The sequence below is a fragment of the Salvelinus sp. IW2-2015 genome, linkage group LG4q.1:29, assembly GCF_002910315.2.
Source record: "Salvelinus sp. IW2-2015 linkage group LG4q.1:29, ASM291031v2, whole genome shotgun sequence".
Lineage (NCBI taxonomy): Eukaryota > Metazoa > Chordata > Actinopteri > Salmoniformes > Salmonidae > Salvelinus > Salvelinus sp. IW2-2015.
In genome coordinates, this window is record NC_036842.1 from 64,251,166 (window position 1) to 64,267,353 (window position 16,188).

General features: G+C 44.5%; 1 protein-coding gene across 3 annotated transcripts in view; it reads right to left on the reverse strand.

Moving 5' to 3' along the window:
- Window positions 1-16,188, reverse strand: part of LOC111962357 (guanine nucleotide-binding protein G(o) subunit alpha) — a 145,390-nt gene that overhangs the window by 32,724 nt on the left and 96,478 nt on the right. For all 3 annotated transcript variants that reach the window (XM_023985399.2, XM_023985401.2, XM_023985400.1), the window contains exon 4: window positions 917-1,077. In XM_023985399.2, coding sequence (XP_023841167.1) covers window positions 917-1,077 — 161 coding nt within the window. The remainder of the gene's footprint in view (window positions 1-916; window positions 1,078-16,188) is intronic.

The window sequence follows — 16,188 nt, forward strand, 5'->3', positions numbered from 1 at the left end:
GCGCCCAAAAATACTGATTTCCGATTGTTATGAACACTTGAAATTGGCCCCGATTAATCGGCCATTCCGATTAATCGGTCGACCTCTATTTGAGACTCTTAAAATAGCCATCTTTTGCATTGATGACAGCTTTGTACACTCTTGGCATCGTATTGACTGACCTTCATGTCTTAAAGTAATGATGTACTGTCATTACTCTTTGCTTATTTGAGCTGTTCTTGCAATAATATGGATTCTGTCTTTTACCAAATAGGGCTATCTTCTGTATACCCACCCTACCTTGTCACAACACAACTGATTGGCTCAAACGCATTAAGGAGGAAATAAATTCCACAAATTAACTTTTAAGAAGGCACACCTGTTAATTGAAATGCATTCCAGGTGACTACCTCATGAAGCTGGTTGAGATAATGCCAAGAGTGTGCAAAGCTGTCATCAAGGCAAAGGGTGGCTATTTGAAGAATCTCAAATATAAAATATATTTTGATTTGTTGAACACTTTTTTGGTAACTACATGATTCCATGTGGTATTTCATTGTTTTGATATATTCACTATTATTCTACAATGTAGAAAATAGTAAAAAATAAAGGAAAACCCTAAAATGAGTAGGTGTGTCCAAACTTTTGATCGGTAGTGTGTGTGTTTGATACCAATTGATTTACAAYCTAGCATAGGAATTTACCAAATCACTTTGGGCCTCAAACTACTTTGTCTATAAAACACAAAATAGTTACTTCATATTTGTTATATATGACTAATGTCACATGGACATCAATTAATGTAGTAAGTGGATGACATTTATGTATGTGTGATCCATAAACACTTTCATCGATTGGAGCAGAGTAATGAGAGTTGTATTGATCCTGCAGCACTAGGTCCTCCTGTGGGGGGCAGTAGAGGTAAAGTAGTACTCACTATTGGGCAGAGTCATTGAGCTGGTATTCTCGGGCACGGCTGAAGCACTCCTGGTTGCCGGAGTCAGACCACAGGCGGATCATAGCCCCCAGGAGCTCAGGAGAGTAGGGCTCAGTGTCCTCCATACGACTTACCACGTCACACACCATCTTAGCATCAGCCTGAGGAGGGAGAGGAACCACAGGTACATTATACATTGCACCTTTAATACAGTACATTTACATCATTTAGTAACCATTCTTATCCAGAGAGACTTACAGGAGCAATTATGATTAAGTGCCTTGCTCAAGGGCACATTGACAGATTTTTCACATAGGGATTTTTCACATAGGGATTTGAACCAGTATCTTCATAGGGATTTGAACCAGTATCTTTTCAGTTACTTTCCCAACACTCTTAACCACTAGGCTACCTGCCGCCCAATACACACAAGCCTGTAGACAGGTAAACATCAGCCTGTAGATAGGAACAGATATAGCACTCACATTAAGTATCCATATCACAATACAATCAGAGAGGTATTTCCTGTGCAAAGATAATACTTCTAAAATTACAGTGTAATTAGAAAATACCCTTACGGAAAACAATTGCTGTTAGAGTGCAGTATAACTGTAGTACGCTGCAAATACTGCGTCCAAAATACGTTTTTTTTTTACTGCAGTAATTTTGCAGAGTAACTGCAGTTACACTGCAGTACACTGCAGTTATTCTGCAATTACTGCGTCCAAAACACCACAGTCGACTGCAGTTACTGCAGTTTCAAAACTGCATTCCTTTTTTGTAAGGGTAGAGATATCTAAATCTAGGAGCTGAAATGAAACAACTGTTTTTCATTCCACTAGTGTCTACAAATGTGACGGCCACAGGAGAGGAGCATCCTGGAAGGAGTGATCCTGCCTTCCCCGCATAACCTCAAACACTAGTCACGAATCACAATGTCTCGACCTGAGCACTGGGTCTGGGAAAGTGTTTCAGCCCTTATTACCGACCCCCCACTGCCTGGCTAGAGAGTTATGCAACAGTGACTCAATTACAGGCTGGGCGTCCTGTGTGTGTGTGTGTTTATGGACCACTACTCTGCCTCTCCTCTCTGCAGCTGCTAATCCCACCCACTTCCTGTGGGTTCCGCTCCTAGTCATTATTGAAACGGAACAACCACCCACCAACCCACCCTGAGTATTGGAGCATGATAACATAGTGTAGGGAGTCATTGACCTGTGTGCCCTCTCTGAATGACCATGTGCAGTTGACACCCACCAAAGAGTTTGATTGACAGGCTCTCTGTGCTGGGACATGCTACAGCTTTGACACAGCAGCTTCAGCCTGTTTGTCACTCACAGCACCAATCAGGTCCCTAGTTACCAACAGAGTAAAGGTCATGGGCGTCACTAAGAAGGGGGAAAAAAACTCCTCAGCCTCTATGTTTCACCGGCTGCTGCTGCTGCTCTGAAGCTGATCAATACCCAGAATCATTGATAATGATCTACACACTGGATACACATTGGTCTGCACACACACACACACCTACCTGCAATCTCCTCTATAATGGTGGACAGGATGAGGCATGCAAAAAAATAAAACAGTGCTTTCTCCCTTCCTCTAATCTCCTCACTTGCTCAACACTTCCCTTTCTTACATAACTGCCCTGATGTCATTCTCACTTCTTTATGTAGCATTGGTCCAAAGTTACACTAACACAAAGCCATGCAGTGTCTGCAGCCAAGGTCCTGAAGAGCGTTTTGTTCCTTTTAGCAGGAGAGCTGGGCAGCTTAGCTGTGACAAAGCCCAGCATTTTAGGTCAGACTCACTGCAGACTCACAGCCAACTGAGCAAGGAGAGGGAGGAACACTTCAACCCAAATCAGCASAAAAACAAGCGTGAGAAATAGAGAATAGTTTTGATAAGGGGAAAATGAGAATCAGGTTGGAATTGCCAATTTGGTATCTCACGAGATTCTCTCTATGCCATACAGTATTTTCCCTGGTGGGAGAGAGAGACTGCTGTGTTCACATCAACACGAAACGCCTGGAGACATCTGGAACCTAGCACAGGAGAAGTGACAGGAACTGCTATCACCATTAAGGTCTGACACACTAAAATACATCTCACTGGGAGATAAACTGAGATTAGGAAACCAAGAAGTTCCAGCTGTAATATTACCGTACCACCTGTATTTCCATACTAGGGGARAGTGTGGTAAGTTGAGTCAAATGGTTAGTTGAGCCACCMMTTGTTTCTAGGAAACCATACACAAAAGTAACCATGTGACCAAATATTTACAAAGATGTCATATTTTCTTGGAGTCTGTGAAGAAACCACATGGAAAAAGTGGTAAGCAAGTTAGGTCCAAAACACAGATTTTTACCAAGTCAAATTAATGTATTGTGTTATAGGTTTCATGATGCTTGTATCTAAACCAAAGTAGATACATAATTTGGGGTCTCTATAAGCGTCAATAAGAGGTCCTAAATCTACACTCTTAGAAATAAGGGTTCCAAAAGGGTTCTTCCGCGGTGCCCATAGGAGAACCCTTTCTGGTTCCAGGTAGAACTCTTTTATGTTTCATGTAGAACTCTTTGTGTAAAGGGTTCCACATGGAACTCAAAAGGGTTCTACCTGGAACCAAAAGGGTTCTACCTGGAACCAAACAAGGTTCTTCAAAGGGTTCTACCTGGAACCAAAAAAGGGCTCTTCAAAGGGTTATCCTATAGGAAAGACGAAAAACCCTTTTAAATTCTAGATAGTACCTTTTTGTCTAAGAGTGTAGCATGAAAGTGCATCCTTGTAGCTGTGTGGACAAAAGTAGTCAACATGTTTGCCATGGGGTAAGTTGAGCCAATGGCTACCATGCCTCATACAAATTACTACATTTAGTCAGTTTTATGCATAATACGCATCGTAGTGCATTTTGTATTGTTACAGGCAGACATCATCATGTCCAGTGTACACAGACGTAAAACAAGCCGGGGCAAACCCCCCTTCAGGTTCTTGCGAGAACAGCCAAGGAAGTAAGAAAAGGGAAGATGTCCATTTGAGCAGCAGCAAGGGCTAAATAAAATAGACTGAATGACACTGAAGAGGTACATTGACAAAAAAGAACACAAACAYGTACCTGTGCGAAAGAGAGGCTATGACAGAGCAGGAACATAAGGTCTTATCTGATGACATGGAGTCTGAGCTTGCTAAACATATCAAGAATCACAGGACCAGTTTCATGGGCTTAGTTGCCTCAAATGCAGAGAACTTGCCTACGAATTGGCACATCGAAATAACATCCCTTACCCATACAACTGGTCAAGAAATGGAAGGGTAAGTCATATTGAACAGCGAGATCTATATTTGAATGTAGGCATACATTTAAGATATACAATATACCACACCCCCATTCCATGAATTAAACTTTGACCTACCAGCACCATCACCCACTGTCACAGGACACTATCACCCACTTATCCCATGGCAGCTCAACTGACCTTGTCCCAAATTACCCCATACCCGGCTTTAGTTGTGCAAAGAGACAACTTTTTTCGACAAGCTATGTTTTCAAAACGGTTATGTTTACAAGAATTCTGATTATTTCCAGGGACACACAACATCTTGAAACATATAAATATGTCTTTGTTAGAAAGAATACTATATTTCCCTTGACGTAGTGATGCTGAATGTAAAAAAGGCTCTGTCTCCTCCCTCCTAGTAAGCCTAACCTTTAAGTACAGGCTCTGTGAACTCAGTTGGATGGAGCCCTGTAGGCCACACCTCCTCCACTATAGACGGKTTCAACAGTCAAAACAGAAACAAATCCACGCACGGCCTGATAGGAACGATCTCCACTGACCCCTGACTGATATAAACTCAAAAGGGCATTTATCTCCAACTGACACCCACTGCCTCTGACTCAGATTGCCTCCACACTCCACATCCATTCAACTGTTCAAAAGGCAGCTTAGGGCCACATCCCTGTGTCATCTCCCACTACTGGCCCTTAGAGAAGGCCACGCATTTTATCAGGCCTTTACTGTCCAGCAGTCAAGCATAATATGGCGGTTGAACACTAGAAAAAACTGTTTTGTGCGACTCAAATGTTCTCATGATATTGGACGGCTAACCATCTTACAATAAAAATGGGCACATACTGTTTATGTGTTGTAGGCCTACAGGCAGTGACTTGTCCAGAACATTTTGAATGGGATGGCCAATGCAAGGTGGAAGTTTTCAATATAGTGAAGACATCAACACTATGAAATAACACATATGGAATCATGTAGTAACCAAAAAAAGWGTTAAAGAAATCAAAATATACTTTATATTTTAGATTCTTTGAAGTAGCCACCCTTTGACTTGATGACAGCTTTGCACACTCTTGGCATTCTCTCAACCAGCTTCATGAGGAATGCTTTTCCAACAGTCTTGAAGGAGTTCCCACATATGCTGAACACTTGTTGGCTGCTTTTCCTTCACTCTGCGGTCCGACTCATCCCAAACCCTCTCAATTTGGTGGAGGCCAGGTCATCTGATGCAGCACTCCATCACTTTCCTTCTTGGTCAAATAGCCCTTACACAGCTTGGAGGTGTGTTTTGGGTCATTGTCCTGTTGAAAAACAAATGATAGTGTGACTAAGCGCAAACCAGATGGGATGGCGTATCACTGCAGAATGATGTGGTAGCCATGCTGGTCAAGTGTGACTTGAATTCTAAGATGAGCCTACAGTGTACATGCAAAGCACCCCCCTAGCATCACACCTCCTCCTCCGTGCTTCACGGGGAACACACATGCGGAGATAATTTGTTCACCTACTCCTTTTCTCACAAAGACACGGCGGTTGAACCAAAAATCTCAAATTTGGACTCATCAGACCAAAGGACAGATTCCACCGGTCTAATGTCCATTGCTCGTGTTTCTTGGCCCAAGCAAGTCTCTTCTTCTTATTGGGTGTCCTTTAGTAGTCGTTTCTTTGCAGCAATTCGACCATGAAGGCTTGATTCACGCCATCTCCTCTGAACGGGGGGGGGGGGGGGTGCTCCGAGGGGCGCAGCAGTCTAAGGCACTGCATCTCAGTGCTAGAGGCATCACTACAGACCCTGGCTCGATCCAGGCTGTATCACAACGGCCGAGATTGGGAGTCCCATAGGGCAGTGCACAATTGGCCCAGTGTCATCCGGGTTAGGGTTTGGCCGGGGTAGGTGTCATTGTAAATATGAATTTGTTCTTAACTGGCTTGCCAAGTTAAATAATAAAAATACAAATAAAAACAGTTGAACTCTGTGCAGCATTTATTTGGGCTGCAATTTCTGAGGCTGGTAACTCTAATGAACGTATCCTCTGCAACAGAGATACAGTTGAAGTCGGAAGTTTACATACACAAAGGTTGGAGTCATTAAAACTTGTTTTTCAACCACACACAAATTTCTTAGTTAACAAACATAGTTTTGGCAAGTCGTTAGGACATCTGCTTTGTGCATGACACAAGTCATTTTTTCCAACAATTGTTTACAGACAGATTATTTCACTTATAATTCACAATTCCAGTGGGTCAGAGGTTTACATACACTAAGTTGACTGTGCCTTTAACAGCTTAGACAATTTCAGAAAATGAGTTTCTGACAGGCTAATTGACATCATTTGAGTCAATTGGACTTGTACCGTGGATGTTTTCAAGGCATACCTTCAAACTCAGTGCCTCTTTGCTTGACATCATGGGAAAATCAAAGAAATCAGCCAAGACCTCAGAAAAAAAATTGTAGACCCACAAGTCTGGTTCATCCTTGGAGCAATTTCCAAATGCCTGAAGGTACCACGTTCATCTGTACAAACATAGTACGCAAGTATAAACATCATGGGACCACGCAGCCGTCATACCGCTCAGGAAGGAGATGCGTTCTGTCTCCTAGAGATGAACGTACTTTGGTGCGAAAAGTGCAAATCAATCCCAGAACAACAGCAAAGGACCTTGTGAAGATGCTGGAGGAAACAGGTACAAGTATCTATATCACCAGTAAAACGAGTCCTATATCGACATAACCTGAAAGGCCGCTCAGCAAGGAAGAAGCCACTGCTCCAAAACTGCCATAAAAAACAGACTACGGTTTGCAACTGCACATGGGACAAATATCGTACTTTTTGGAGAAATGTCCTCTGGTCTGATGAAACAAAAATAGAACTGTTTGGCCATAATGACCATCGTTATGTTTGGAGGAAAAAGGGGAGGCTTGCCAGCCGAAGAACACCATCCCAACCGTGAAGCACGGGGGTGGCAGCATCATGTTGTGGGGGTGCTTTGCTGCAGGAGGGACTGGTGCACTTCACAAAACAGATGGCATCATGAGGATGGAAAATTATGTGGATTTATTGAAGCAACATCTCAAGAATCAGTCAGGAAGTTAAACATTGGTCGCAAATGGGTTTTCCAAATGGACAATGACCCCAAGTTTACTTCAAAGTTGTGCCAAAATGGCTTGAGGCAACAAAGTCAAGGTATTGGAGTGGCCATCACAAGCCCTGACCTCAATCCTATCGAAGATTTGTGGGAAGAACTGATAAAGCGTGTGTGAGCAAGGAGGCCTACAAACCCGACTCAGTTACACGAGCTCTGTCAGGAGGAATGGGCCAAAATTCAGGCTAATTGATTCATTAGAAAACCCTTTTCAATTACGCTAGACACAGCTGAAAACTGTTGTCCTGATTAAGAAGCAATATAACTGGCCTTCTTTAGACTACTTAAGTATCCGAGCATCAGCATTTGTGGGTTTGATTACAGGCTCAAAATGGCCAGAAACAAAGACTTTCTTTGTCGTCTATTCTTGTTCTGAGAAACGACGGCTATTCCATGCAAGAAATTGCCAAGAAACTGAAGATCTCGTACAACGCTGTGTACTACTCCCTTCACAGAACAACGCAAACTGTCTCTAACCAGAATAGAAAGAGGAGTGGGAGGCCCCGGTGCACAACTGAGCAAGAGGACAAGTACATTAGATTGTTAGTTTGAGAAACAGATGCCTCACAAGTCCTCAACTGGCAGCTTCATTAAATAGTACCCACAAAACACCAGTCTTAACGTCAACAGTGAAGAAGGGACTCCGGGATGCTGGCCTTCTAGGCAGAGTTGCAAAGAAAAAGCCATATCTCAGACTGGCCAATAAAAAGAAAAGATTAAGATGGGCAAAAGAACACAGACACTGGACAGAGGAGCTCTGCCATCATCCCGGAGTCGCCTCTTCACTGATGATGTTGAGACTGGTGTGTTGCGGGTACTATTTAATGAAGCTGCCAGTTGAGGACTTGTGAGGCGTCTGTTTCTCAAACTAGACACTATAAAGTGCTTATCCTCTTGCTCAGTTGTGCACCGGGGCCTCCCACTGCTCTTTCTATTCTGGTTAGAGCCAGTTTGAGCTGTACTGTGAAGGGAGTACTTTGAGTCAAAGTATCAATATAATATYGTCCAAAATAATATTGCGACATGTAACTGTACAAATTTTTTCCCCCATCACTCTCTCGTTTTTATTTTGCTACATAAAATGACGCACACATGGATAATGGGGACTGTGATTGCCTATTGAATTTAAATCAGTTTCAAACAAACACATAGCGATTCATTATGACCCTTGTGCCAGGCTGGGGAGAATAGAGCAATCTTCATCAGCATTCATTCATTAGAGTAAGCAGGCTCCCTTTAAAGGGATGTTGAGGGATTTGAATAATGTATATCTCCCTCTCTCGCTCCATGAAAAAGAGACGGTACACATTCCTTACTCCCCCTGAATCCCAAATTGACATTTTCCAAAGTGAAAAGAAGAAAAGCCGTTAGGCCAATACAGGGAAAGCCTGATAGCACCTTAATGCATAAACCTCATCCCACCTTTGTAGTGAGRAAACCTACGAACCGTGAAATGTAAAATTATTAGTGTGAACTATGGTGCATTTTAAACTCCATGGGCCAGTCTAGTCAAGGTGGCCTCCATTTATTTAGTGCCAACGCAGCGACAGAGGTGACCTTTCCTTCCTAATTAGGGCAGGGCCATCAGAGGCGATCTACTTCCTGCTGAGATATATGGTCCCTGGTCCCTCCCTGAGCCTGTCTGCTCCCTGCTCCTGTGTGGGTCCACATCAAACAGGTGACTTCCTGCCTGCCCTTCTCACCCAGCCCTGTGAGATCCAGCACCAGCACAGATTAGGATTAAAACAAGGCCACAAAGTGCCTGTTTATTGGTATTATAATATACCCTTCTCAGACTGTATCACCACAACACCCCATGTTCTAATGTACTCCCATTCTTAGCTACTGTTATCTTATCTTCAAAAATACATATTTTGATCACAGCTCAAAATTGAGGATTAGGATAGTGATGGGGATAAAGGGGTGCAGGTTAAATGTAATGTAGGACATTTTTAGGTTTCATACAGTACTATAYTAGTCTGGTCCCAGATCTGTTATGTTTGGCATAACAATGACCATACAGTAGGACTTGGCTATATAGCACAAACAGATCTGGGACTAGGCTAATAGGCTTGTACTTTTCCCCTGGGTTACACAACTTCCTGTTCCACTGTAACAGTCTGTGTGGTGGGTGAGCTGAACAGCACTCCACTCCACTGATGATCCTGAGAGACTGCACAGTAATTATGAACAGTCAGGTGCTGGACATTATGCACAGATGGCTATCCATCATTGAGGGTTAATTATCCCAATGTGTGTGTGTGTGGTCATGATCACTTGGCTGGCTCTGTCAGCAGCTGCTGCTCAGGCCTCATGGTCCACTACTCAAGGTACTGTACAGGGAGCCTCTGTGGCAGACGCCTGCTCTGAGWTCTTCAGATGGAGAGATGCTACTCTGATTACCGCAGAACCACAGCAGAGGCTGTTTAACCACCCCTGGAGCCTCCACTACGGGTCTAGAACAGATAAGGATACAGAAAATATTGATCACTTCAGTTTATGGCTCTCCCTTTACTGCATGTTGTGTACTGTACTGTACAGTAACTATACAGAGGGATGAGGGCTCTGTGGACAAACCGTCATGTCACATTACAATTAAACAGTGAGCTGTGGTCAAATGGCTGCTTCCTCTTCCTCTCCCAGGAGAGACCAGTGGTCTGATCCAATTTCCTGAGACCAAGCTCTGATATTACATGAACAGTTATTTTCATAAACAATTACTGTATATACTTAGGGCCCTATAAAATATGTTTTTCTCTCCCAACATCTGTTTTCTCCATTTAGTTTCTCCAGGTTTCAGTTTTTTTCAGGGTTTCGCTCTATAAATCACACTTTTTTAATAAAACAAAAAACAAAATGGGATGTTCTAAGTTTACAACAATCCTTAAGCGACATCAGGAGACCACAAAATCTGAATCAACGAAATGTCGATTTTTGGGTCTAGTTACTCTGTAATTCAGTGTGCACCAGCCAGACACCGTTGTTTGGTTAGCAATGCTTCTGTAGTGCTAATGTGAGTGCAACGTTTGCAAAACAAATGGCAACTGGATTGATGCAAACAATCATGATATCATTCTGCCAGGTAGGCACTAGCTACTTTGTAGTTAACATTTAATTGAGAAGGTTTTTGGGAAAGTTTTTCCACCTACCAAAAGGCGGTTGTGACATTAGCATCATCGCTAAGTGGTAGACAAACGTGCACACACATACAGGGGCATTCTTGTGCCGTTGAACCTCTCAGAAAGTTGAAGGAAAATACGAATCACCGATGCATTTTGTTCATGTCCTATGATAATCTTGGGCAAATGAATTACTTTTCTAATAAATTCAATACATTTAGTTGATTCCCYACAAAGTTAAACTCATTGTTTAATGTATGGTTTCTGTGATACCGTCCGCGTTCTCTGCAATGCCGATTTTACAGAGCCCTATATACTGCCTTTGTCTCTTTCCTCTCTTCTATTGTCTGTGTTTGTGAACAGGGCCTCCAGATGAACAAAGAGACCAGTGAGTGGTTGTCGTTCTGTGAGCAGCACCCCCAGTTGAATTAGCAATGAASGAAAAGGTCAAAGATCAATGCTCAGCAGCATTAGCTGTCCTGGGGCACAACATGGACGTTCTTCAGGAAGGTCACTGCAGCCGTCACCGCGGAGCTCCATGTGAAAACCAAATGGCCTCCGGTATCGACATCTATGATAATCACCTGGCCACACCTGTAGAGCAGAATCCAGCAGAGAAGAACGCAGCTAGAAAAAGTCCACTGTGATCAATAGCTCTGCGTGGGAATTCTATAGCCATCATCATGACAGCATTGCCTCTTATTTAATATATTCAATAGAAAATAACATAGTACATTAGAATACAGTATCTACAGTTATACTCAAAGCACAAGTTATGCCATCCATGTCAAAGGGGAGGTGTGTCCTTCTCTGTATGTATGCATGTATGGTGACACTGACATCATAGTAGACTTTGTCCACAAACATGGTTTCCTTCACCTTTCTCCCTCTATCTCAACCCCTCATGTCCTTCGCTACCTCTTCCTTCTCCTTTCTTCACCCCTCCCTTTCCCTGTGTGTTCACCCCTCCCTTTCCACCCTCCCTCCCCCTTCACTACTCTGCATCATGACATTCAGCTCCAGTTACCATGGTTATCAGGCCCTTCCTGGGGAATGTGATCTTGGGTCTGATGCTCACGCTACCTCTCTCCCTCGCTCCCGCTACCTCTCTCCCTCCCTCTCTCTCCCTCACTCACTACTCCGCTCTCATCTTTCTCCTTTCTCTGTGCCTCCCACGGCAACTGATGAAATATTGACCTGATAAAATATTTAACTGTTATTCTGCTTTCCTGCAGTTGTGGCCTAATGGTTGTCAGCCTTAAAGGCAATACAGTAGGCTACTACGCGTTGTGGCTGTGTCTCTATTGCCACGCTGAGTGGAGAGGAGAGACCACCATGGCTGCCACTCTCTTCAAACACACAGAGCTGAGGCCCCAGAGCTCCTGGCCTGCCCCGAGCCACACCATTAACTCCCTGCCTGCCCGAGCCACACCAATACCTCCTGCCTACCCGGAGCCACACCATTAACCTCCTGCCCGCCCCGAGCCACACCATAACTCCTGCTGCCCGAGCCACAACCATTAACCTCCTTCCTGCCCCGAGCACACATTAACCTCCTTCCGCCCCGAGCACACCATTAACCTCCTGCCTACCCCGAGCCACACCATTAACCTCCTGCCTGCCTCGAGCCAACCATTAACCTCCTGCCTGCCCGAGCCACACCATTACCCTCCTGCCTACCCCGAGCCACACATTAACCTCCTGCCCGCCCCGAGCCACACCATTAACCTCCTGTCCGCCCCGAGCCACACCATTAACCTCCTGTCCGCCCGAGCCACACCATTAACCTCCTGTCCGCCCCGAGCCACACCATTAACCTCCTGCCTGCCCCGAGCCACACCATTAACCTCCTGCCTGCCCGAGCCACACCATTAACCTCCTGCCTGCCCCGAGCCACCCCATTACCCTCTGCCTACCCGAGCCCACCATTACCTCCTGCCGCCCGAGCACACCCATTAACCTCCTGCCCGCCCGAGCCACACCATTACCTCCTGCCCGCCCGAGCCACACCATTAACTCTGTCCGCCCCGAGCCACACCATTAACCTCCTGTCCGCCCGAGCACACCATTAACCTCTGTCCGCCCGAGCCACACCATTAACCTCCTGCTACCCCGAGCCACACACCATTAACCTCCTGCCTGCCCGAGCCACACCATTAACCTCCTGCCTGCCCGAGCCACACCATTAACCTCTGCCGCCCGACCACACCTTAACCGTGCCCGAGCATTACTCTGCCTGCCCTTTGGTTAAAAGAGCCCCTCCTGCAGCAAAGCACCCCACAACATGATGCTGCCACCCGTGCTTCACGGTTGGGATGTGTTCTTCGGCTTGCAAGCGTCTTTTTCCTCCAACGTAACGATGGTCATTTTGGCCAAACAGTCCTATATTTGTTTCATCAGACCAGAGGACATTTCTCCAAAAGTATATCTTTGTCCCATATGCAGTTGCAAACCGTAGTCTGGCTTTTTTATGGCGGTTTTGGCTTCTTCCTTGCTGAGGGCCTTTCTAATTATGTCGATATAGGACTTGTTTTACTGTGGATATAGATACTTTTGTACCTGGTCCTCCAACATCTTCACAAGGTCCTTTGCTGTTGTTTCTGGGATTGATTTACACTTTTCGCACCAAAGTACGTTATCTCTAGGAGACAGAACGCGTATCCTTCCTGAGCGGTATGTGGCTGCGTGGTCCCATTGTGTTTATACTTGCGTACTATTGTTTGTACAGATGAACGTGGTACTTTCAGGCGTTTGGAAATTGCTCCCAAGGATGAACCAGACTTGTGGAGGTCTACAATTATTTTTCTGAGGTCTTGGCTGATTTCTTATGATTTTCCCATGAGGTCAAGCAAAGACGCACTGAGTTTGAAGGTAGGCCTTGAAATACATCACAGGTACACTCCAATTGACTCAAATGATGTCAATTAGCCTATCAGAAGCTTTCTAAAGCCATGACATTTTCTGGAATTTTCCAGCTTTTTAAAGGCACAGTCAACTTAGTGTATGTAAACTTCTGACCCACTGGAATTGTGATACAGTGAATTATAAGTGACATAATCTGTCTGTAAACAATTGTTGGAAAAATTCCTTGTGTCATGCACAAAGTAAAAGTCCTAACCAACTTGCTAAAACTATAGTTTGTTAACAAGAAATTTGTGGAGTGGTTGAAATACGAATTTTAATGACTCCAATTTAAGTGTATGTAAACCTCCGACTTCAACTGTATCTAGTACGTAGCTATCTCTATATCTCGTAGCTATCTCTCTCTCTATCTCGTAGCTATCTCTCTCTCTATCTAGTCTTATTCTCTACTCGTAGCATCTCCTCTCTATCTAGTCTATCTCTCTTTCTTCTATCTGCTCTCGCTATCTAGTAGCTATCTCCTCTACTTCTGTAGCTATCTCTCTATATATCTAGTAGCTTATCTCCTCTCTATCTAGTAGATATCTCTCTCTATCTCGTAGCTATCTCGCTCTCTAATCTAGTAGCTATCTCTCTCTCTATCTAGTAGCTATCTCTCTCTTCTATCTAGTAGCTATCTCTCTCTCTATCTAGTAGCGTATCTCTCTCTTATCTCGTAGCTATCTCTCTCTCTCTAGTAGCTATCTCTCTCTCTCTAGTAGCTATCTCTCTCTCTATCTAGTAGCTATCTCGCTCTCTATCTAGTAGCTATCATCTCTCTCTCTCTATCTAGTAGCTATCTCTCTCTCTATCTAGTAGCTATCTCTTCTCTCTATCTAGTAGCTATCTCTCTCTCTATCTATAGCTATCTCTCCTCTATCGTAGCTATCTCTCTCTATCTCGTAGCTATCTTCTCTCTATCTCGTAGCTATCTCTCTCTCTCTCTATCTCGTAGCTATCTCTCTCTATCTCGTAGCTATCTCGCTCTATGTCGTAGCTATCTCCCTCTATATCTCGTAGCTATCTCTCTCTATATCTTAGTATGCTATCTAGCTCTCTATCTAGAGTAGCTATCTCTCTATCAATCTAGTGTCTCGTAGCTATCTATCTATCGCGTAGCTATCTATGTATTTAGCATCTATCTAGTCTCTCTCCCCTCTCATAGCTATTAGCTACAGCAAGGGTGTGAGTTTGTGTGAGTGTAGTGTACAGACTGACGATGGATTTGGCAGTGGGTGTGGTGCTGTCTGTCTTTAGGCCTGTGGGTTGCTGCTGTGTCAGCTGAGGCCTGGCATTTATTAAAGAGCAATCTACTCTCCACTGTTGGCTCCAATAGCAGCAGAATTAACCTTGGCCTGCTCCTCTCCTCTCTGCTCCTCTCTGCCTCAACAGACTTAACACAGACACTTATTTTTCAGAAGCAGCACAAAGCTGCCACCCCCACCCCTCTGAAACACACCTCAGTGAGATTCCTCATTTGTCTAGGTGTCAGTCTTTCTTACCATTTTGTAGACAGTAGGCTATGTGGTTAACACCATACCTACCTACCAGTAGGTAGGTAGCTACATGGCTTCAGTAGGGTTGCTGGATGCACTATGAATGTTACCAGAGAATCTCAGCTATCTCACTCCTCAGCCTCTGTCTGGGCGCAGGTCCACAGATGTTACAGCATGCAGTAAAAACACTCCATCATTTCTGTCAACACATTATTGTTTAGGAGTGCACCCCCATATGGGACTATCCCCAACCCTTAACCCCACCCCTCTCAGGCGTCCCAGAGCAGTTCGCAGGACACTCAGGGGAGCCAGCGAGAGGAGGAAATCAAATTAAGTGGCAGCCTGCGAATAACAAACAACATGGGCGTCAGGGCGTTGTCTCTGTGCTGTGGCAGGCTGGCAGGCCAGTAATTACGCTGGCCTGTGTGCCCAGCCAGGTGGAAATGACATGCCCACAGGTGGAGGTTGCACAAAGTGGCGCCCGTCTGGCAAGACCCCTGGGACACCACACAGGGAGGAGGAGTAATTAGACAGAGTGCAAAAGGATCCATATCTTCTCCTGTCTTAATGTTACTGCTTTGTCATCATCCTGACCTATACCTTTTAATTTCATACTTAGGTTGTAGTAGTAGTGGYCCATTAATGCAGTAGTGGGTGAGAGGTGAGTGCAACGATGGAAAAGGGATCTGGTACCATATTCTCTGTATCTAGAGTATGGAAGTATTGACAACTCATAAAAATTCAATTCCACCCCTTAAACCACTCATAATAACATCAATAGGAAGTCATAGTATCATCCCACCAAAGACAGAGATAGTGTTATATAGGGAGGGCGGGAAAATGTAAAAGAAAAAAAGCTTGGGCCCTATTCAGAGCCATCCCAACCAATGAAACGCTGAGATCACTGAGATGCAGTGTTCCTATTCTTCTTTAAGTCTCCGATGAGCTATGTCTCTGTGGCAACCACCTGTTTCCTAGCAGCACAGCTCCGATTATGGAAAAATGAATGAAAATCCACCCCGAGAGAGCGGGAAGGGAAGAGAGCAGACAGGACGGAAAACCAGATGTCCACAGAGTTACCGACAACCCAGGAAAAACAAGCTGTCGCTCCCTCCGTGTGGAGAGAGGATCATAAATCACACCCAAGACTAACCAACAGTCAGCACCCAGTAATGTGGTAGAGGGGGGTGCTGACTGTTGGTTAGTCTTGGGTTGATGATCCTCTACCACATTACTGGGGTGCTGACTGTTGGTTAGTCTGTGTGTGATGATCCTCTACCACATTACTGGGTGCTGACTGTTGGTTAGTCTTGTGGTGTGATGAT